The sequence below is a fragment of the Macaca mulatta genome, chromosome 12 (assembly GCF_049350105.2).
Source record: "Macaca mulatta isolate MMU2019108-1 chromosome 12, T2T-MMU8v2.0, whole genome shotgun sequence".
Classification (NCBI taxonomy): Eukaryota; Metazoa; Chordata; class Mammalia; order Primates; family Cercopithecidae; genus Macaca; species Macaca mulatta.
The window spans coordinates 77927622-77951141 of NC_133417.1; the positions used below are offsets into that span (position 1 = coordinate 77927622).

The following is a 23520-nucleotide window of genomic DNA, read 5'->3' on the forward strand; positions in this document are numbered from 1 at the left end:
TAGTGCCCTCTCAAGCTGCCAGAGGAGGGTATCCACCTTCAGGCTGAAGGTCTAGAAATCTCCAAGGACATCTCACCTTTTTTCTTTCCCCATGAGATATTTCCCTCTAGGTCCAACAAGGCTTTTAGCAAGTTTGGGATTATAATAACAACCCCTAGGGTAGGTGTCTTTAAATTCCTTCTCAAATCCCAAACCTCAATGGCCAACGTCTTCCAGCTTTCTAAAACCACAGTGAGAAATCAAACAGCAGAACCTGGTCACCCAAGTGGAACTTTTACAGTGCATTAAATCTATCATTGCCTGTTCTCGTAAATGAGTCCTGACAAATATTAATGACTATCAGAAAAACAGAACTCTAATTTTTTTTTATCTCACTCAGAAGTAACATTTTACTCAAACACACATCTCTTGTGTTTCAGCTGTAAGGAGTATAAAAATCTGAATTCCTTTTTTGCCATCGTCATGGGACTAAGTAACGTTGCTGTGAGCCGCTTGGCACTAACGTGGGAGGTAAGCTTCAGCTGGGATCCAGCTGTGACTTTTGCCTTAGGAATAAAAACACAGGCTCACCAGTGAGCTTTTTAATAGAAATATCACTCACACTAGTATAACAATGGGAAAGGTGGGATACTTGGAGGGAGGTGACCTGTCTCCTTTTTCCAGTTGCCTCAGAGGGAGAATTTTTAAAAGATATTGTCCTTTTGTGTATGGAGAGTGGGGGAGACGAGGAGATGTCTGCTTCTTGATATACACAATGTAAATAAAAATAAGTCCAGTTCCTAAGTATAACATGAAGGACCCACATTACTTGGAATGACTTCATAAGTTTTGCTCATAGATTCTATTGTTCTCTGAAATGTCTGCTTGTTGCTTTTGCCATAAATCTTATCTTTAATTGAAAGAGGACAGAAGATCCATTTTTATCCAAGTACTCATTTTGCTTATGGAAGGAAGAGCCAGGAAGCCAACTGTTTGCAGCAGTTGAGTACTAAGTGTCTCCTCACCACCTGGCAGACTCCTCTCCGCGGAGAGGAGCAACAATTGGCTAATACTCAGTTTGGGGCAAAAGTGAGGCAGGTGTGTTGTGAGTTTCTGTAGCAAATATAATGAGTGGTTTGTCGAGAGTTGGGTATTCAAGCTAGAAAACATCTTCATTTATTATTAGCTTTGTACTCAAAATGTGCTTGACCTCTTACACGTGGCATATAGTTGAAGAAATACTAATCTCTAATAGAACATACATACAGAAATAGACTCATGCTAAAAATAAAAAAGTGTGTGTAAGTGGGACACAGAAAGAGGGCAAGGAGTATATATTAGAGACCCAACTTGCAATGCTGCTTAAAGGCAGCTGTTTGCATCTCTGAATGCTTTTCTGAAATTATTTTCTTCCCCATGTCCCTCTTGCAACGATTTTCTTTTCCCGTCCCTCCTAAATGTTTCCATTGTTTGTAGAGCAGGTCCTCACAAGTCCTTCTGTCTTGGGTTTCTCTTAAAATTCCAGGCAGATGCAGCACACAGCAGCTCATCCCCTGAATATAGGAATGAGGGAATTGGTGAGGCCTGCGTGCCACGCAGCTATATCATCTTCCAGCTAGTAAAAGGACGGAGCTCGTGCTGCCAAGAGATCTAAGCACAAAGCCATACTGCAGCTCCCTCATTTTATAGCCCAAGGTTCTTGGGATCGCTGGAGACCTAGGGTCCTCCTGCAAAGAGTGTGCCTTCCCCAGTCAGCTTCCAGCCTCTAATCCCCCTGCCACAGAGTCCAAATGAGTTGGTTGGGAACATTTTCAAAAACCGTAAAGCCTCGAAGGGTCCAAGGAGGCCAGGTGTGGGTACCACAGGTCAGCAGCCAGACAGTAAGAACAAAGCATGCGAGAAACACTCTCTGAACCCCCTTTCCCAGTCTAAAGAAAAAAATAGGAGGCTGCTGAAGAGGGTGCAAGCAGCAAAAGGAGATAGCTAACTGGCCAGTCCTTCGGCTTCACTAGGGATAGGAGTTCTGTGAGTCTATGAGCTTCTGTTTTCAGCACTGAATGTTGCTGCGAAGAGGAAATTATCCTTTCATCATTTATAAGCCTTTATTTTTTAAGGTGAAGTATAATTATATAATTCTGTAGGGGAGATTTCATTCCTAAGCACCTTTGATTCTAGTTTATATACCTGCACTTGCTGAGAAAACCTCCCAAAAGCCTCCCATGCAACTCCATTGAGTACCACAGTGACCACGCAAGCAGTGCGAGAAATGGCGCCTGGCCTCACGGAACTAGGGGATACGTGTGGAACAGCCAAGGAACAAAATAGAAAAGAAAGCCAGAGCACACAATAAAGGGAAGGGCTCAAAACTGAGCAGGAAGACCAAGCTGAGATGAAGCAAATGAGAATTACCTAGAGCACACACAGTCTCTCAGCCTCAGCCCTGGTGACATCTGGAGCAGGACAGCTTTTGGTCGTGGAGATGTCTTCTGTGTTGTAGGACAATTAGCAGCATCCCTGGCCTCTCCCCAGCACATGCCGGAAGCACCTCTTACCACGCACCACCCCGGCTGTGACAAAAAAAAAAAGTGCCTGCACACATTACCAAATACCTCCTGGATTGGCAGCATGGCCCTACTGAAAACTCTGCTCTAGAAGCACGGGGGGTGGATACATAATAGTATTGAAAATGAAAGAAACATTTTTTTTTTATTACCCTGTGCCCTACTGTCTTTGACCTAAAAGAAAGCTAAGTAAAGAAAGAGAACAGATGACAGAGGTCTAGCCAAAAACATAATCCACTCTTAATTTTTTAAATGGACTATATTCAGTAAGTCCATGTTTTTGCATAACTTGGAGATCTGGATACACTGTGTGGGGTGAGATCCTGGCATCCTCTGATGCCCATCCCAGCTTTCAGCCATCTGAATAGTCCCCTCTAAGTGAGGACATCAGGTTTTCCTGAACCATAACTTGAAATGCCAGAAAAATAAGTTTGGAGGATATACAGGAGACTAGTTTTTAGAAACAAATATCAGAGTTTTACAGATGTTTAAATGGAAATATGACAAACTGAGATAGGAAAGAGAAAGAGCCAAGAAGAGCCGATCTGTGGATTGCAGAGGCCCAATTGGTGAATCAACTGTTGAAGGTAGGCTTTGCTGTTCAAAGCCTCCTCCCAGATGACCCAGGAGTCTCTGAGGCGCAGGGGTTGGTTGATGAGTTCCTAGTCCTGGGACGGGAAACATATCACGTAGCTCTATCTTGGCTTGGCCTTGTCAGAAGAGAGAAGTGAAAGGTTCGGCTTTACTGAAAACTCAGTAACTAAGTAAAGTAGGAACCAATAAATTGCAAGATGATTCAGTATTCATCTATTGGTGTAGATATATGGGTGCAGTAAGTGGTGTTGAATCATTTGCCAAAATAAAAACATGAGAAATCAGTAAATTGATAGAACTGTCCAATTTTGTACTATAGGAAGGCATGTGGGAGAAATAAATGCTCGTGTAGAAAAGCATGGCACATGTGAGAGACGAGACAGCAGAAAAGGAGGCAGGGGATGTGAATTACAGGCTCTAATGAGAAGCAGCTGTGTGACTCTGGGCTAGTCATTGAAACTGTGAGACTTAATTTTTTCCATCTGTAAAACACAGGCTTAATCTATTCAAATGAATATTTAGGGAGTACTATGTACCCAGTACTTTTTTAGGCACTGAGAAAAATGTCAGTAAACAAAACGAATAAAAATTCTTATTCTCATGTTGTTTGCCTTGTAAGGGAGGAGGAGGGTTGCAAGAGATAGTTTCATAAGCTCTTTTATTGCTAATATTCTGTAATCTAAATTCCTGATTGTGGGAATCAGAGAGTTTTAAAAAGTGTGGGGGGAGGTATATTCAGACCTCTTATAGTCTGGGGAATGCAGTCCTCTTTATAAATCATCCAGTTCAGAAAACATTATAAAAGCAGTAACTCCAAAGCATTCACAGTTACTTTTGGTTCAATTAGGTTAAAGACGTTTAAAAGGCAAGTTCTCTATGTTCTGGAAGATTATTCTCAAATGACAGGACAGATTACAGTCTGGCCTGTCTCAGAGATGTTTGATTAAGAGCCCATAGAAATATATTTCCCCTAGAAATGGTAACCCATGATACATATCTAGATATTGAATCTGACATATGCGTGTGGCATTTTCATTTCATTAACAGAAACTGCCAAGCAAGTTCAAGAAGTTCTATGCGGAGTTTGAAAGTTTAATGGTAAGTGACAGTGGCTTCTTTATTCTGTTCACTGTCTACATTAATCCAATTTCTGATTAGCTGAATTGAAGTTCTCATTTCGGAAATTTTATCTGTCCTTGTATGACTTTAAGAAGTTTATGATCCCTTTTAGTGCTGCTAAAACAAGCATGTCTGACTAATGAATGGCACCCTCAGGAACTAACTTAAAGAGGACTTATGTCCCGCATAAGGTCAATTTGTATAACTAAGAAAAGCAGTGTAATAGGGTCCTGTCCATCCAGCTCAGGTTGGCTATGGGTTAGAAGCTGCATTTTCCTTGGCTTGCCAAAATTATTTTTCCCCATTGACTGGGAGGTGTTAGACAGAAAAGGAGTGAGTTGGGCTTGCTAGGAGTGATGGGCAGGTTTCAGAGGGCAAATCGGGACAGGGATCAGCCGTGCAGGGCAGAGAGTGAGTGACCCAGACACCCGGGAAGAAGTGGGCCTTCAGGAAAAGGGGGATCTTGCAGTAGAGGTTTCATTTTGCTTTCAAAGGAAATCTCTTGCCTTGGCTCCTGTAGGCGAATCTCCTTTTCAAACAAGAAAGGGAAAAAAAAATTTTTTTTTTATGCCATAAATGAAGTTATTTTAAAACACAAGTCAGGCCGGGCCCAGTGGTTCATACCTATAACCCCAGCACTTTGGGAGGCCAGGAAGGGTGGATCACTTAAAGTCAGGAATTCGAGACCAGCCTGGCCAACATGACGAAACCCCGTCTCTATAAAAAATACAAAAATTAGCCAGATGTGGTGGCCTGCACCTGTGGTCCCAGCTACTCAGGAAGCAGAGATGGGAAGATCGCTTGACCCAGGAGGTGGGGGCTACAGTGAGTAGTGATTGGGCCACTGCACTCCAGCCTGGGTGACAGAGTGAGACCCCGTCTCAACACACACACACACACACACACACACACACACAAATACAAATCAATTTGTGTAAGTCTACCTTTCTTTTGTAGCTATATTTGATTCAGAAATACAGTTGAGCCTTGAACAACGCAGAGGTTAGTGGCACTGACACTTCTTCCACCCCCATGCAGTAGAAATATTGAGTATAACTTTTTATTATTATTATTATTTTGAGTCTGGGTCTCACTCTGTCACCAAGGCTGGAGTGCAGTGGTGCGATCATGGCTCTTTGCAGCTTTAACTTCTTGGGCTCAAGCAATCCCCCCACCTCAGCCTTCCAAGTAGCCTCCCAAATTATTTTTTATTTTTTTAAAAATACAGGTCTTGGCCGGGCACAGTGGCTCATGCCTATAATCCTAGCACTTTGGGAGGCCAAGTTGGGCAGGTCACAAGGTCAGGAGATCGAGACCATCCTGGCTAACATGGTGAAACCCCATCTCTACTAAAAAAAAAAAACAAAAAAAATTACCATGGTGTGGTGGCAGGCACCTGTAGTCCCAGCTACTTGGGAGGCTGAGGCAGGAGAATGGTGTGAACCTGGGAGGTGGAGGTTGCAGTGAGCCCAGATTGCACCACTGCATTCCTGCCTGGGGGACAGAGTGAGACTCCGTCTCAAAAAAAAAAAAAATTGGGGTCTCACTTAGGGTCTCACTATTTTGCCCAAGCTGGTTATGAACTCCTAGGCTCAAGGGATCCTCCTGCCTTGGCCTCCAAAAGTGATGGGATTATAGGCATGAGCCAGCATGCCCGGCCCAATCATAACTTACGACTTTCCTCAAATTTAACCACTAATAGCCTACTGTCGACTAGAGGCCTTACTGATAACATACAGTCAATTAACACATACTTTGTATGTTATATGTATTATTATGTACTATATTCTTACAATAAAGTAAGTTAGAGAAAAAATGATACGACAATCATAAGGAAGAGAAAATGTACTGACTGTTCATTAAAGGAAAGTGGATCATCATAATGGTCTTCATCCTTGTCCTCTTCTTGTTGAGTAGGCTGAGGAGGAGAAGGGGTTGTTGGTCTTACAGTGTCAGGGATGGCAGAGGCAGAAGAAAAGCCATGAATAAGTGACCCACACAGTTCAAACCTGTGTTGTTCAAAGGTCAGCTGTACCTGACTGTGGGGTGACAAGGCAGGTGTAATAGGAGGTAACGAAGGGTGGTGTATGTGTCACCACTCATTATCATCATCTCTTTTTCTCTCCTAAGGACCCTTCAAGGAACCACAGGGCCTACAGGCTGACGGTAGCTAAGCTGGAACCGCCTCTCATCCCCTTCATGCCTTTGCTCATTAAAGGTAATCCTAATAAGATGCGCAGGCCATAGCAGGTGATGAGTATTTGGGGGAGGGAAATGAACAATACCTTGATAAGATTGATTACTTAGGGAAAAATGATCGATCCCAGCCGTCTGCCGTCTTTGTCATCTCCTCCTAGCCCTGACTTTTCGGAAAGGGTTGGAAAGATGACTGGAGGAGCAGGGATCCACGATTTGGAAAACTTGTTAGTGAAACAGAAGATTAGTTTAAAAATTTTACTAATCTCAGGTGAAGTGATTTAGAAAGTTAAACACCTAGCATTAAAGGAACTATTGTCAGCTTTTTTCAGCTGTAGTGTTATGCAAATCTGCCAGCATAATCTAATGGTGCTATTGTGCTTTCTTAGTATGACATATTTCCATTAGTGATTAGAATGTGGCTTTTATTTCTTTACAGATATGACATTTACTCATGAGGGGAACAAGACGTTCATTGACAATCTAGTAAACTTTGAAAAAATGGTATGTGCGGTATTATAACCTTAACCACAATGTGTTTTTAAAATAAAATTTGCATTTGTTCTAATAAAGGAAATAATTTCCATATATGCTGCCCTGTTAAAAAGGTAGTTACACATAAAGGAGTTTTGAAATATTTGGTTCAAATTGGCTACCTGTTCTATTCTGTCAGTTCTCTTTTGTGAAACTGAATAGTATTTGCGTTGTAGTTCACAGCAGCAGCTGGCTTTTATGCCGTGTGTTTCTTCCTTGGCAGCCTGTTGCTGAAATGCACAAATGTTCCTGAGTGACTTCCATGTTGTTGTTTTGCTATAAGGTTTGTGGAGCTAGACTGCCCCAGGATGCCTTTGAAAGGTTTATCTGCCAAGCCTGACTTTAGTGTCTGTAGGTAAAAGGCAACTCTACGCCTTTATTGTGGAGGATTAATCTCAACGTGTATTGCTTATCCCAATAAAGTTCGCTCAAGTTCAGAGAAGGAACATGATAATCTTTATAATAAAAACATTTTTTAATCTTATTTTTAATACTTTTATATATTTATTTATTGTTGGAGACAGGGTCTCTCATTGTCACCCTGGCTAAAGTGCAGTGTTGTGATCATAGCTCACTATAGCCTCAAACTCCTGGGCTCAAGCGCTCTTCCTGCCTCAGCCTCCCTAAGTGCTGGGATTACAGGCATCAGCCACTGCGCCTGGCCTAGAAAATTTTTTTTACAACAGATGTGGAACTGGCACATATTCAGTATTTTCTAGCCACCCTCCTCCTAGTCCTTATTCCTAACGGGGTCGGGGGGAGCGAGGGAAAGCAGGGTTACCTGGCTTAAGTTACTTTGCAGTTTATTTTCTTATCTTCTGTGAAGCAATAAAGCAGATCATGCCAAAACCTTTCTTTAACTGCATAGTGCATGCTAATGGAATGATCATTGTCTTCTGAATCCTTTGGCTGCAACCTGGTGGCTGGAGTGTTGGAGTACTTTATCGCTCTCTGGGTGAGCATTTGCCCGGTCATGAACTGCAGTGCGAATGTGGCGCTGTGGGAAAACCAAGGACCTGGAGTCTGGGAGACATGAGGTTCAGTACACAGTTCCATCACTTTATAGCTGTCCCTTAACTTCTCTGTGAGTCAGTGTCCCCAACAGAAAATGGGAATCATGCCTGGCCCATCTAGCTCTGGATTATGTAAGCCATAAAGTGCTATAGACTTCTTATCAGATAACTGTTATTCTAGTTGTTTCTTGAAATCAAGCTGGCACATGTGACTCCAGGAGAATCTGAAACACCCTGCAGTCATCCTGCAAGGATCTGCAGCATTCAGCCTGGGGAATGCACTTATTGCAAAGCTCAGTCTGGCCAAATGCAGCTATTGCTGGGCACTGTGTCTTAAGCTTCTTATGAAATAACACATGAGTGCACACTCCTCAAAGACGCTTTACACTAGACAGCAAATATTTCCTCAGCAGTCTTCCTTCCCACCCCTCACACCAAAGGCAGGGTATGAACATCTTATTCCTGTGTCAATGTAATAATTGTTTGATCAAAGTAAACACCATTCTTTGCTTACTTATTAGTATGGATAATTAAACAATTCCTCTGACTTACCAGAAAGAAAGTCTGTTTTCCAGAAATGGAAGACTTGGCAAATGGGTAAAGAAACTTCTGGATTACTTATGCAGAAATGCAAACTGAGGAATGGCTAAGCCAACTATTTAACTATAAAATATACACGTGCACAGAGATGGAGAAGTCAGAGTTTCCTAAAGAGTTGACTGAGCTTTAGAAGTTTTGATGGCCATCATTCTCAGCAAACTAACAGAGGAACAGAAAACCAAACACCGCATGTTCTCACTCATAAGTGGGAGTTGAACAATGAGGAAACATGGATACAGGGAGGGGAACAACATACACCAGGGCCTGTTGGGGGTTGGGGAGCAAGAGGAGGGAGAGCATTAGGGCAAATACCTAGTGCATGCAGGGCTTAAAACCTAGACTGGTTGATGGTGGCAGCAAACCACAATGACACATGTATACCTACATAACAAACCTGCACATTCTGCACATGTATCCCGGAATGTAAAATAAAATTTTTAAAAAAAATTTTAAAGAAGTTTTGATGGCTAAAGTTAACTAAACTGAACAAATAAGAACAGCAAGGTATGCAAAGCCAGCCATCTGTCAGGGTAAATGAAAGTTGTTTCATCTAGGTTTTGAGATCTTGGTGTCCCATCCATAACCTGCAAGGAAAAGTCAAGGTCACATTCAGTAGATACTAGAAGAGTGCCATTCCTCTCCCTATTTCTGCACTTCATACCCAGAGCAGTGGATTCCTCCATGCCTAGCACTAAGGAAAGAGATCTTTCCCATCTTACTCTCTCAGAGTCCACTTTTGCTGAAAAGCAATGAATAGCTAAGGTAGCAAGCAGTTCACCTGTATTAATGGAAACCTAAATTAATGATGGCATAAGCAAGATCACTTATTTCTTTCTCACTTAAAAGTTCAAGCGGGTATGGTAGCCCTGCTACAGGATGCAATCGAGGTTCCAGGCTTCTCTCTCGCCAGTTTTACATCTACTTGGTTCAAGATGGCGACCTGAACCTCCACATTCCAACCACAGGGAAAGGGAAAGGAGAAGGTGAAGGCATGTTTCATCCCTTTTAAAGATAGGGAAGAAGTTACACTCACCACTTGACTCATATTTTATTTCCCAGAAACCTAGTCCCATGAAAGGAAGGCTAAACCATGAAGCCCTTATTGGAAGTATTCATGTATCCCACTGAAAGTTAAGGGGTTTTATTCATATGAAAGAGAAGGGAAGAAAGGATATCAAAAGAGTACTGTTAGTTCTCTGTTCTAGCAACATGATACATTTTACCTCATTTGAGAAATTCTACCATAAGAAAGTTTGGTTTTAGAATTGGCCTTCCAACTGGGTGTGGTGGCTTATGCCTGTAATCCCAGCACTTTGGGAGGCTGAGGTGGGCAGATCGCCTGAGGTCAGGAGTTCAAGACCAGCCTGGCCAACATGGTGAAACCCCATCTCTCTAAAAATACAAAAATTAGCCAGGTGTGTTGATGGGCACCTGTAATCACAGCTACTTGGGAGGCTGAGGTAGAAGAGTCACTTGAACCTGGGAGGCAGAGGTTGCAGTGAGCCGAGATCCCGCCACTGCACTCCAGCCTGAATGAGAAGAGTGAGACTCCATCTCAAAAAAAAAAAAAAAAAAAAAGGAATTGTCCTTCCATAAATTAGATGTTACTAGAAAATGAAATGAAATTTCAGAATGATTTGATTATGTTTTCTAAGCAAGGTGCATGTTGCCAGGTTTCCAAAATTTTCTCCCCATAAACTAACACACCCTACCCCCATATCACCACCACTACCATCAGTGGCTACTGTTATTACTGTGGGTCTTGGGAAAGGCTACATCTTCCTTTTCAGGTTGATGTCAGTGCCACTTCCCAGTCATCCATCATCAAGGCCCAGGTGCTGAGCAGAGCTGGCAGCCTCTGTGGGGCTGGTGGGCTGGGTCCCCAGAGGGAGCCCCTGCCAGGGGCAGAGGTCACCAGGGTAGCTAGGAACACAGATACCTTTTCTTGGTGGCAGCATTGTACAGTCACAGCAAACCACCGTGCCAACTCTAAGTGTTTTTATTTTGTACATCTTCATTCAGAACATTTCTCTGAAATAGAACCAATCTCCTACATCTTCCCCCTTGAGGTATGAAATAAGGATTAGAGAATTTGTTGCTTATTGGTTTTCAGGATTTATGGGTATGAACAAAAGAGAATTCACACCCTGATCCTTATGCCAAAAAAATCAAACAAACATTCTTTTATTTGGGGGGAACATAAAGGAATATTCAAAAAAATGTTTGAATAAAGCCCTTCCTAGCTTTCTATGGCATACATGAATATTTATAACATTTAGGAGATAGACTAGCAATGGATTAGAGGATAATATGCTGGCCGCCTGCCACTATCCCAGGCTGCATAAAGCATGCTGATAGGAGATTGGTTCTATTTCAGACAGACCCATATTTAGGTATATTTATTTATATATATGATTTTTAAGGTAGTCATTTTATTTGGAATGAGAAGCATGGGGCAAACTTCTATACTTCTGTAAACATTACAGAAGCTAATTCATTAAGGAAGAGAAATGTTTTGAATCCTTTTATTTTTGTATCACTAAGCATGTCATTACATAATTAGCAACAATATGTTTTCTATCCCCAATAATATTATTATAAGATTCATGGAGAGAGCATTTCACTTGTTACCTCAATCTATGGGAAAAAAGAATCTCTAAGTAAAAACCTATGTGTTCAAATCCACCCTATTCCCAGACCTCTTCAACACAAAATAAATCTATGGGAGTACTTTGAGAGTTTACATCTTTGTATAGATTTCACAGGCCAGGTTAAATGCAGATTTCCAAAGGGTATGCTTCAAAGCAACGTAACATGTGTGTAGTGTCCAGGCAAAAGAATTTACTAAGAAATATAAACATCTAGAAAGTAACCCTGGGCCTTTAGGAGATTACCTGCAGTTGGGAAGAGAAAACATAAACACATGAAATATTAAAAATCCACAAAAGATATAAAAACTAGGTCACAATAGTAATAAAAGAGCTGTCAGAAAGCAAAATGCAGGAAATAAAACTTCATGCAGTTTTATCAATGGAAAATAAAACCACATTATATGCAGTGACTTAATATCAGAAGATCTAGACTAGCCCTAAGCACCTGTCCAGCCTCGTCTCGCACTTTGTCTTTTCCGTGTCCAGTCCACGTTAGTGAGACCGGCCTGCCGCCTTCTCCTTTCGGCCTCAGGGTTTTTGCACTGGCTGGTACCTTTGTCTGAAATTGTCTTCCCCCAGTCGTCTGCTGTCTGGCTTCTCATCAGTCAGGCCTCAGCTCACAGGTCCCCTCCTCCAAATAGTCTTCCCTGACCACCCTTGTAGGAAGGGAAGAAGATCACACATCATCCCTGATCTCCCCTCCTCCCTGTGCTGCTGTGTCTGTCCTTGAACACCGTTCCGCCACACCCAGCACTCTCCAACACAGCCTTGCCTTAATAGGGGTTTCACAGCCTGAGATATCTTCCTGCCTCTTCAGTGTCTTCCCCACCAGAATGCAAGTGCCCTGGCCCAGGTATCTGTTTTGTCCACTGATATTTCTCCAGCACCATAAAAATATCTGGCACATTATTTCCCCAGCACCCATAAAAATGTCTGGCACATCATAAGTATGCAAGAAGTACTTGTTGAATAAAAGAATAAAATGTTAATGTTTCAGTGTTGGGCTTAGTGCACGAAAGCATTTTTCAAAGATTTTATGTAATGAATCCAAAAGTGTTTTCTATTTTATTAGAAAATTGGATTAACCGGCCGGGCGCAGTGGCTCACGCCTGTAATCCCAGCACTTTGGGAGGCTGAGGCGGGTGGATCTTGAGGTCAGGAGTTCAAGACCAGCCTGGCCAAGATGGTAAAACCCCATCTCTACTAAAAATACAAAAATTAGGTGGGCGTGGTGGCGGGCGCCTGTAATCCCAGCTATTCAGGAGGCTGAGGCAGGAGAATTGCTTGAACTCAGGCAACAGAGGTTGCAGTGAGCCGAGATCGTGCCACTGTACTCCAACCTGGGCAATAGAGTGAGACTCCATCTCAAAAAGAAAAAGAAAAAGAAAATTGGATTAACTAAAATGTCCCAAAGCGTTTTGCATAACTGAGACATTGTAAAATATGACTTTGCCTTAGCCTTTGTTCCTAACCAGACATTTTTCTGTCCCCCGTCTTCCCTGTGGTGCTGTGTCTGTCCTCCAGTGTCCCTCCCTGAGTATATAGAGGTACACATGCTCTACATGTGCCTGGACAGGCACCTGAACTGCCTTCTTCCATGGTCATCATATGGACCACATACCGTGAGCATCATGCATGTGTTACACATGTGTATCTGCATGTCACACACCTCTTGGATATTAAGGATCTGTAGGGAGACAGGACTCAGAGCTCCTCCTCAATGATGCAGACAGTGAAGGCTGGTTCAGCTTCAGTTCCCTTTTATCTCTGGTCCTCACTGTGCCCTTCCATTTGGTTGCTATCACAGGCACAATCTCTGTTAGGTGAGACACTGTATTTCTGAATCTTGTGAAAAAGATTCTTGTCCCAAATATGTGGAGGTCTGAGTGAAATAATCAAGTGGTGTAAATGTGGTTTTACACATGCTAAGCAAAGAGATCCTATATTTGATAGACATAGGTCTGGAGATAGAATCAAATCGGTAGAGGCAGAAATGTAAGAAAAAGCAATCTGGCAAACATTAAGAGCAAGGATGGTAAAGATCTTAAGGGGCTACAGAAGGAAAGATTAAAACGGTTGAGGGCAGGCATTTAGAAGAGGCCTTTCGGTGAGGAGCCGCTTCTTGAGCGATCTGAGCAGAGGCAGAATAATAGGCCAAGAAGGAGGCTATTGTGGCTGCTCTCTGGGAGCGGGAGGTCCTAGAGTGGCACCAGTGAGGTGGCATGGCCTGGAGGGCCTGCTGGTCCGAACTTGAAGAATAAAGCCTTCTCCTCTTCCACAATGGGAGAGCAAAGGGGGAACTTGGACTACGGCACAAGAGTCAGTGCAGAGCTGGCCAGGAAGGTAGAGGCAGCCACAAGGTCCTGGTAGGCTATGTCATGTCTTTATAGGAGTGATAGTGGAACTTAGCTGGCCTGCTTCTCAGCGGAGGATGCCACAGAAGGGTGACGCCTGCCGAGAGCCAGGCCGCAAAGGCCCAGTCTGAGAACATGGTACCTCTGACACCTTAGCAGACTCAAGGGAAATTCCCTGCATCCGAGCTTGAGAGAAATTTGTGTTTGGGACGCTGGCCTCAGAGCCTCTGGCTTGTGCCAGGCCGAAGCGCACACAGTGGTCACCGCTTCCTTTGGATGGTGTCTTTGTACTGGTCACTCTGATGCAGGCTGACCCCTAAATTGGGGTTCAGCTGGGGAGAGTGCTTGGCTTTCCTAAGGAAGGAATTTAAGAGCGAGCTGACAATGAAAGAAGCAAGTTCATGAGAGGAACAGTGTACAGTAAAACAGCTGCTCCATAGACCGAGCAGTGCTGTCTCATAGGCAGGGTGGCACAGAATAGCACTCACAGAGTGCTGGCCGGCTCTATTTATACCTACTCTACTTATATGCTAACTAAGGAGCAGGTTTTTCACAAACTTTCTGGAAAAGGGGCCAGAAGTTCCTGGAACCATCTAAGGTAGCTTCCCAGTCATTGCGGTGGCATTTGTAAACTGTCACAGCACCAGGGGTGGGGTAGGGGGAAGGGTGGCGGGGGGGGGGGGGAGGGTGTTGTCTTATGCAAATACATTATAATTCCTAGTCCTAGCTGGTTTGGGCTGGTTTCTTTGCTACATCAGCAAGGTGGTGACCAAGGCTGGGAAAACAAATCCTGCTGATGTTCTACCTTCACTCTGCAACACAGGCCCCAGGAAGGACATCTGCTTCTGTGCCCCTCTCTTCTCAGCTCTAAAGAAAAATAGCCGCGTGACATAGTCACGGAGTTCTTCACTTGCCACCTCATTTCTCCTTTCTGCATTTCCCTCCTCAAGTGCATGTCCTGAGGGGAATTCATCAGCTTTCAGCTGGACCCGTCTCTAAGCCCTGTAGGCCATGAACTGTAGGAACACATTCATTTTTGCACATAAGCTCCGAAGACCTGTACTTAGGATTAGTCCCAAGAAACATCAGTTTCAGTGTGGCGACAGCGGGTTCAATTTGTCCACCTGCACGGATCTGGAGCGCCTTCTAAAGGAGGTGCTCTAATGTGGGGCATGTTCGCGCCACATTCACTCCCGAATTACCAATTGCTGTCTTCATTAGCTATTTGCTCATGGGAATGTGTTGTAAACCTCAGGCTGGCTACCAGGGAAAAAAAGATGAGAATCTGTGCTTTGGAGTAATCAGACATTCCTGCCCCCCACCCCCCGGCCTGGCATTATAGAAAGTTGCCTGGCCAGCTCCAGGCAGGCCAACCTGCTCTGGCGGACGGCGAAGCACAGGGTGTGATGTTTTGTTTCGCCCCCGCTGCAGCAGTTGGATAATGCAGCCTGTATCTCTTTAACCTTCGTTTCTGCCAGGCTGGACGGCGAGCACCAGGGAATAAACAGCTGTCTGCCATCAAAAATAACATGGGCTGTTGTGTGTGGAAAGATAGACTCTAACTAGATGGTTTTAGTTTTTAAAATCCTCCACTCTGGTCCAGGAAATCAACTGTACATCACAGAGCAGAAAGCTGCATCCACACAGCAGCTCCGTGAAGGAGGCTGAGGTTTAAATCACGATTACTTCAACAGATGTCAGTGGCATGACTTTTTTTTTTTTTACTGTAGGCCCAGTATAGCACCATCTAGATCAAGGAAAGAAGGAAGATCATAATTTCTCTGCACTTTACAATTTGTTTAGTCTAGGGCACCGTACCAGAGACTGTTCAGAAGAGAACCAAAACTATCTTATGAAGAATTGTTGAAGAAATTGAGAATATTTAGGCTGAACAAGAAAAGATCTGGGGGTGCAAGGATATCCATAACAGTTATATTCAAGTATTTGAAGACTTGTCCCATTAAAAAGAAATTAAACGTGTTTGTTGTTAGGTCATTGCCATGGCATTAGTAAACTGTCATGGTGCCGGTGGGAGTCTTACACAAATGCATTATGAGCTCCAAGGATAAGTGAGTGAAAAGTAAGGGGAGAAAGACCTTAACTCACAGTGACAAGTTTTAATAATCAGAGATGTCTAACAATGAGGGAGGCTAGTTTTGGAGGTAATGCGTTACTCATTGCCGGGATGCATTCAAACAGCGGGAGAGCCACTGTTTATAGGCAGGCTGTGGAAAAAGCACTGTGCGCTCTGGAGATGGTTCGAGGAGGTGACTCCTGAAGTCTCTTTCAGCAACCCAGGAGAATGCCTTGTAGTTGCATGTAGTTGTCAGTAGCTGCTTAATCTTACATGTGTTAATGGGTGCAAAAGAAGGTGAAGTTAAAATATTAAGTTAACCCTTCTTTGGCCTTGTGAAAGCATTTGTAACTATGCATTGACCAGCAATGCTAGTTGGATTCACACGTCATAACTGTGGGTTCACACCGTTAAACATTATTATCTCAACCTCACAAAGGAAAAGAATGGACCTTGTTGTAAAGCCAGATTTGGATTTCAAAGTTAAACTGAAGTTATCTGAGAACAATTAAAAAGGATACGTCAAAATTAAAACCATTGTTAAAATTAATCAAAGATTTAGAAAGGTAGAATGAACTTCAGGGCTGGAAATTACTGATTTAAACAATTGTTCTCACATTTTAACTACATAATGAGCTAAAAATTATGAAGCCTCAGAGTATAGCTGTAAAGAGTAGCATAAAACCAAAGTCAGAATGAAATGTTTTAGCTTTCAAAACTAAAAAGCAGAACAATTACTCCCTACAAAATGGTATAGGAAGAGGTTTCTGACCCCTGCTAATTGTTTTATTATTCTTCAGAGGGGCATACTGGCTGCATTTCCCAGGGTTTTCGGTAATTACACTCCATTCAATATCTGAAGAATTACAATAATTCTACATGGAATATACTTGTGCCCTTCGGATGCAAAGCCTTTAGAGAAGTGAAAAAACAACTTAAAAGTAAATTAGCAGGGAAGTTATCATAGTTACCATTTATTTCAAGGCTCCATATATCAAGGGCTAATTATACATTGTACGTTACATTTTCTGGGAGGGATTTGTGATATGTTTCTCATGCTGATCAACAGATGGACGTGTCAGTTTTTAGGATCTTTGAGAAGTGAAGTTCTAACTTTTCCAGTTGCCTCTTTGTGAGCGAAATTATCCGATGCGGGCACATGTCACTTCAGGCTTGCTGGAGTCCTCAAAGCAGTAGTATTCAGTGAGGTATTATGATGCTCACAGATAATATATTTGTAAGGCCTTGAGTCATCTATGATTTTTTTTAACACTACGTAAGCTTTCTCAAAGTCATTTTCTTATACTTTGGCAAGCCAAGGGTCCGCGAGAGAAGAAAGGGACGACTGGAATTACCTAGCTGCTCAGAGATCGGGGAGTCTCTTTCCCTGGATGGAGCCTTACCCGTTTTCTGCTAGTGTTGGAATTAATCTGTTATCTCTACGGGACCCCCTTTAGAGCTTGAGCAGGAAGGTGTCCTGAAACATACATAGTGACAGGAGTGCCAGCTACTGTTCAAATACCATGAGAGTCTGGCTAAGAAATGGAGCTTCGGCCTCATCAGTGTTTTTCCCCAGGGGACGGGAGTCTCTGTTTCTATCCATTTTCTTTTCTCTTTTCTTTTGTTTTTAATTGAGCCCAGCACAAAAGATTCCCATTTAAGTCTTTATTGCAACCAAAACTTTACAAAGAAATTAAGATGATCACTTAGTGACAACATTTTAAAAGGTCAAATAAATGACAATCTGTCCATTTGGTTGAATACATGCTTTTAAAAAAAATGTTTTAAAATGCAAATGGCATGGAAAATAGTCACAATGCAATGTGAAAAATTTCAAATCAAAATGAAATATATATGTACTATAGGAATTCAAATTTTTGGAAAAATATTTTTTTATATTTTTAAATATAAGAAGGCTATATACTGAAATATTAACAAGATTACTCTGAAGTAATATTCTAAGTGATTTTTACTTTGCTCTTAACATTTTCTGTATTTTCTGAATTTCTAAGATGCTTGTATGTTAGTGTTATAATCAGAAAGGAAGAAAGAAGGGAATCAAATCATTAGGATTAACATTAAAATACAAACTTTGGCTGGAAGATTAGAGAGGTCGGTAATACAGAATGTGTAGCAAAAGTGTAAAGGTAGAATATTTTGACTTGCTGTTCAGTCAATATAATCTCATACCTCATTAGTGAGTCTTATTTACTGTGAGGAACTTGACAAACTAACCCTTCTCCAAATCTAGGATAGTTACAGATTCTCTTACAAATTCGTGGCAACCTCAAGAAAGGATGGTGAAAAAGCATTAATGTACAGTCTCAGGCATGATAGATGCTTTTTTTTTTTTTTTTTTTTTTTTTTTTTTTTTTTTTTTTGAGACGGAGTCTCGCTGTTTCGCCCAGGCTGGAGTGGCTGGATCTCGGCTCACTGCAAGCTTCACGTCCCGGGTTCACGCCATTCTCCTGCCTCAGCCTCCTGAGTAGCTGGGACTACAGGCGCCCGCCACCACGCCCGGCTAATTTTGGTTTTGTATTTTTAGTAGAGACGGGGTTTCACCGTGTTAGCCAGGATGGTCTCGATCTCCTGACCTCGTGATCCACCCGCCTCGGCCTCCCAAAGTGCTGGGATTACAGGCGTAAGCCATCACGCCCGGCCAATAGATGCTTTTTACATCATGGGGAACATGCCAACAATTATGACAGTTACGCCATTAATATTCCTTACCTGAAAATGCCTTGTATGTAAGTGGATGCCCCTTTGAAATAATTAAACAAGTTCTACATCAATTAGTTGCCTTCAAATAGTCAACATCTCAGAACATGTCATTTCTCATGGTATCAAGTATTGCAGAAATCAATAATGGTTTGTTTTCCTTTTTGGATTGTACTCTACGCTTACTTGAATTTCTATCTTTCTTTTTTCTATATTCCTTTTAGCGCATGATTGCAAATACGGCCAGAACAGTGAGATACTACAGGAGCCAACCCTTCAGTAAGTTAAGTGCTGCCACCTCTGTCGATGTTGGTGATTAAGGTCTTCTTAATGAGGCCATTGAGACACCCTCGGAGCCTGGGAACTATCTGACTGTGTCAGAGACACTTTGGACCATGAATTCCATGAGATAGGGGCCTTGAGTGTAAAGATGTTTTTTGCTGTTTTAAACTAGAACATATTTACAGTGTTGTGAAACTAGAAAATAACCATAGGAATATTATTTTGTGAATGAATTTAAAGAGAATTCATTTGCTGTATCCAGTGTGACTGGAGACAACTCAAGCACGACTGCCAACAAATCCTGCCTCAAACCAACTCTCTTTATGACTCATTGCTCCGTGTTGAGAAACTCACATCAGCCGTTGATGACTCAGTTCAGTCATTTATAAACTAGGAAAGATAATATTTATTGTCTTTCAGGGTATTGCAAGAATGCATTAATGTTTATAGCACATTTGTAAAAGGTCCTATAACAGGATTTCATATTATATTTCTAGTATTCCCACATGAATTTGAGGTGCTCTTTTAAAATCTGAACGTGTATCACAAGAACTGGTATAATACTTTAATATAAAAAGATTACTAATAATTAATAACAATTTTAGTCTGTTGGGAGTTAAGTTGCATCATAGCACTGGATGGTCATACTAGACCAGTGCTACTGTTTCTTCTGGGCTGGGACTTTGCTGGTGGGGATGGAGCTTTGGCTCCCTCAGTCTGGTGTGGAAATGAGAAGGTGAACACTAAACGTTTTTGCTAAGCTCATTGTGTGAGTCACTTGAGGAAATTTGTCTCATTAACTCAGTATGACACTATGACACAGACATGAATCTGAGGCCGCCAGTACCATCTCCCCCAATAAACCCAGTGCTGAGAGACTACGATGCTCTTGTTTTATTAGTCAGAGTTGTTTGCTCTTCCTAGTGCAGGACTGGCTCACAGCCAGGTTTGCTAACATGGGGCACCAGAACTACTAAATATTCATTTTTTAATGAATAGGGAGGAAAAATTTAAGAAAAATAATCTTGATTTGGGGAGCAGCTGATTCAAATGATTGTGCCTTCTCTGACTTCCAAAATGTGAATAGTCTTGTACATCATCAACTATTCTTATGTGGATTCAGCCAGAAATAAAGTGTCTCATATGTTTTCATCATTAATTTACTTTATGTTTAAAGATATGATCATAAAGCAGTTGTACAAGTGAAAACAAGAATAGATAAGTGACACCATTTACAACCGGAGTTTATGATCCCAGATCCATGGACTTTCCGTAGCAGGGATCAAGGGGGCCCTGAAATTATATGCCAAATGTTGTGTGCCCGGGGGGGTTTCTAGCCGTAAGAAGGTTTTCAGTGAGGTTCAAGAACCACAAAATAATGTACTTTGTTCTATGAGCCTCTTTGCAAGTAAATCTTGCATTCTCCTATGTCTCCTCCTAGAGAAGCCAAGGGGAACATTTATTTAAAAAGAAAAACTCCATTGCATTTGTTGAAGTTATCAGTAACGTCTGGTAAACAACAGCTGCTCAGCTCTGAAGTCAACAATCTATAGATAAAGCTATAGGAATAGATTCACAAACACTGTGGGAATGTGTACAATGTAATTACAGTATATTGTACATGTAGAGTACACTGCCAGTGAGAAGCGGAGGAAATTAAACACAATGTGCTCTGCGGTTCGCTGTGGTATTATTTCTATGTGATAATTATACTGATGAGTTTCTTCTCACAGGGGGCAGGGGCATGTATGTCTTCTTTCTGCTTTTCTGTGTTCAGACCTTGCAGCACTCCCCTTCACCCCTTGTGCAAATGGCATTCTAATTGTCTCTGGGAGTGCTGTGTGGATCTAGCAGGAGCAACCAGACTACAGAAGGCAGTGTACTGTGGTGGAAAGAAACCTGGTCAAGAGCCAGGGTCTGGCTCTGCCACTCCGGGTATCCCCTTAGACCAGAGGCCCTACCCAGTGAGGCATGAAATGGAGGTGGCCCACAGAGGTGCTGAGTCTAAAGAGAGCATTTTTTTCCCCTTTTATTTTGAAATAATGTCACATTTTTAAATTGGGAGAATTCACAAAGAGAAATCCATGTTTCCCATTTCTTAACAAAAAAAAAAAAGGAAGATCTGGCAACTCTAGACACAGATTCCCCCGTGGCAGCAACATGCAAAAGCCAGGTCATCACTTCCGGAGGGACCTGTGTTTCCAGTTCCCCACCTTCCAGTCTGGCTTTCCTCATTCATGTACACTCCCTGCGAGGGCTAAGTGCTTTGGCTCATCATTCAGCCCTGATCTTCATGAAATCAGTTAACCTCAGTTGCTCACATGCTTGAGATGTGCATCAGAATAGAATGGTAGCTGAGTTTTCAGAGCAAATAGCATCAAAGAATCAAAGGTCTAGCAGAAGTCATAACTTCAGCCTGGGAGTTGGGTTTTTTTCCTGAATATGGACAGCCTCTAAGAACATACAAGCTGTATAGGAATGCTGTATACTGTGTGCAAGTAAAGAGGGGAGTCAGGACTCTGTAGTCTCACTGGTTTGCTTCAGTTTGGCCCAGATGTTAAGCGCTTTTGTGAGAGGCTAATGAAAACTGTGTCTTTTGACGTTAGTCTTCATCTGGATCAAAGGAGGCAGAGACACAAAGTGTGAGACACAGAGACCTCTGGAAAGGGAAACAATTTTAATCTATACCCAGGGGCTATCAGACAGATGCTTCCCTTTTAATTTGGTGCCCTTTTTTTTTACAACGTGCAATTCAAAGGAGAATGATCAAAAGAGATGATTTCAGGGAAGAAAAGAAAATTGGAGGGTAGGAAGGAGGAGATGGAACCACCAAGCGGAAACGCTTCAATGATTGTGGTGTGTTGAAAGGTCTTGAGGGAACCCAGGAACCTACGATAAATGTAATAAATAATTGGAGAAGTAAGACTGTATCTTATATACATATATTACACAATGCCAATTCTGCCCTTTCCTCTTTCAACAGATCCTGATGCAGCTCAAGCTAATAAGAACCATCAGGATGTCCGGAGTTATGTACGGCAATTAAATGTGATTGACAACCAGAGAACTTTATCACAGATGTCACACAGATTAGAGCCTCGTCGACCATAGACATTTCAAATGCCCAGAGCAACAGTTTGTCTCCAGTCCACAATCTTTCAAAAATGCCATTTATGCTACTACTGACTGTATTGCCACTAGAGAATTCCACAAAACAAGCAAAAACACATCCTGAGACACCTCAGGGCTGCATTCAGCTTACCAGCTACCTGGCAAGAGAAGGAATTATTTGACTTGCCTAAAGCTTACACACTCTAGCTTAGGAATCCCCAGTTTGTGGTTACCCTGTTTCATTTCCACTTGTGCCATCTTCTCTGCTGAAGTGTTGAATAAGGCCCTCGTGAAGAGTTTGGTAGAAATACCCTTGTCAAGAGAACTAGCAAGCCCCTGACATTTGTTTCTAAGAGTGTTTATGGGATGAGATGTGCTACAAATGGGATAGATTTGGATAAAATTTTAACTCAACATCTTGATTTGGAGCATGGGGTTTGGGGAAGGTGTTGAGGAATCTATAGAAGTCCAAATTATAGATTGTATTCTTCCATCTTCATCGTCTTACCTCTGAAGGAATAGAGCCTGACCACATTATTATGAAACATTATGGCTGGTTATGTAATTTAGGGAGGACTGGTCTGTAATTTCTGAATGATATATAGAATAATATTTATGTTTACAATGTAACTTTTCAAAACTTACAAATCAGGATTATATACATAAGAATTCCACTAAGAAATGTCAAGGTTCTTAAATTTGCCAGCGTTAAAGTAGAAAATAATATTTCAGAAGAGCACAATATGCACAAAACATTTTTCAAAATTGAAATATTTTCCTGGGCATTAAAAACCTTTACTATTGGCTACAAATTTATTGTACCTGATGAAAAAATATTTTCTGGACTTAAATGTTATTACAAATATCTTAATTTTCAGCAATTGTTTTGCACTTTCAAAGATTGTAAATAGTTCATTCAATCAATGGTATAGAGTTATTTATTTGCTACATAATAGATATTGTGCCAAATAATTACTTTTTATTTATTTTATTTAGTATGTAATTTTGAAGTACATTTTTTTTCCTGTTTTCACAATTAGACTACATTTAATGTGTAGGAATTGTATGTATGTATATCTTCTGTAAATAACATCTAGTATCTTCACTAAATATAATTGTTGACAAGAAATGATTGTGTTTGTCTCAATTCCTATAATATGAAAGGGATAACCATTTGGTATGGTGGGGGTATTGGATCTTTTAATGACACAAAATTCACACACTATAAAATTCATTCTTGGCCGGGCGCGGTGGCTCAAGCCTGTAATCCCAGCACTTTGGGAGGCCGAGACGGGCAGATCATGAGGTCAGGAGATCGAGACCATCCTGGCTAATACGGTGAAACCCCGTCTCTACTAAAAAATACAAAAAACTAGCCGGGCGAAGTGGCGGGTGCCTGTAGTCCCAGCTACTCGGGAGGCTGAGGCAGGAGAATGGCGTGAACCCGAGAGGAGGAGCTTGCAGTGAGCTGAGATCCGGCCACTGCACTCCAGCCTGGGTGACAGAGCAAGACTCCGTCTCAAAAAAAAAAAAAAAAAAAAAAATCATTCTTTTAAAGTATAGAATCCCGTGATTTTTAGTATATTTACAAAGTTGTATAGATAACCATCATCAGTATCTAACTTCAGAGCATTCTCCTCATCCCTAAAAGAAACTCTGAACTCATTAGCAGTCACTCCTCATTCTCCTCCCCCTCCAACCTCTGGCAACTACGAATCTGCTTTCTTTGTCTTT

The 23520-nt window shown here is 41.9% G+C and overlaps 1 protein-coding gene across 5 annotated transcripts in view; it reads left to right on the forward strand.

The window, feature by feature from the left end:
- Positions 1-22915, forward strand: part of RAPGEF4 (Rap guanine nucleotide exchange factor 4) — a 308971-nt gene extending 286056 nt beyond the window's left edge. For all 5 annotated transcript variants that reach the window (XM_015110377.3, XM_077957208.1, XM_077957209.1 and 2 more), the window contains 6 exons: positions 420-510; positions 4182-4232; positions 6384-6471; positions 6889-6953; positions 18618-18672; positions 21659-22915. In XM_015110377.3, the coding sequence (XP_014965863.1) occupies positions 420-510; positions 4182-4232; positions 6384-6471; positions 6889-6953; positions 18618-18672; positions 21659-21786 (478 nt within the window). In that variant the 3' untranslated portion in view covers positions 21787-22915. The remainder of the gene's footprint in view (positions 1-419; positions 511-4181; positions 4233-6383; positions 6472-6888; positions 6954-18617; positions 18673-21658) is intronic.
- Positions 22916-23520: the final 605 nt, after the last annotated feature.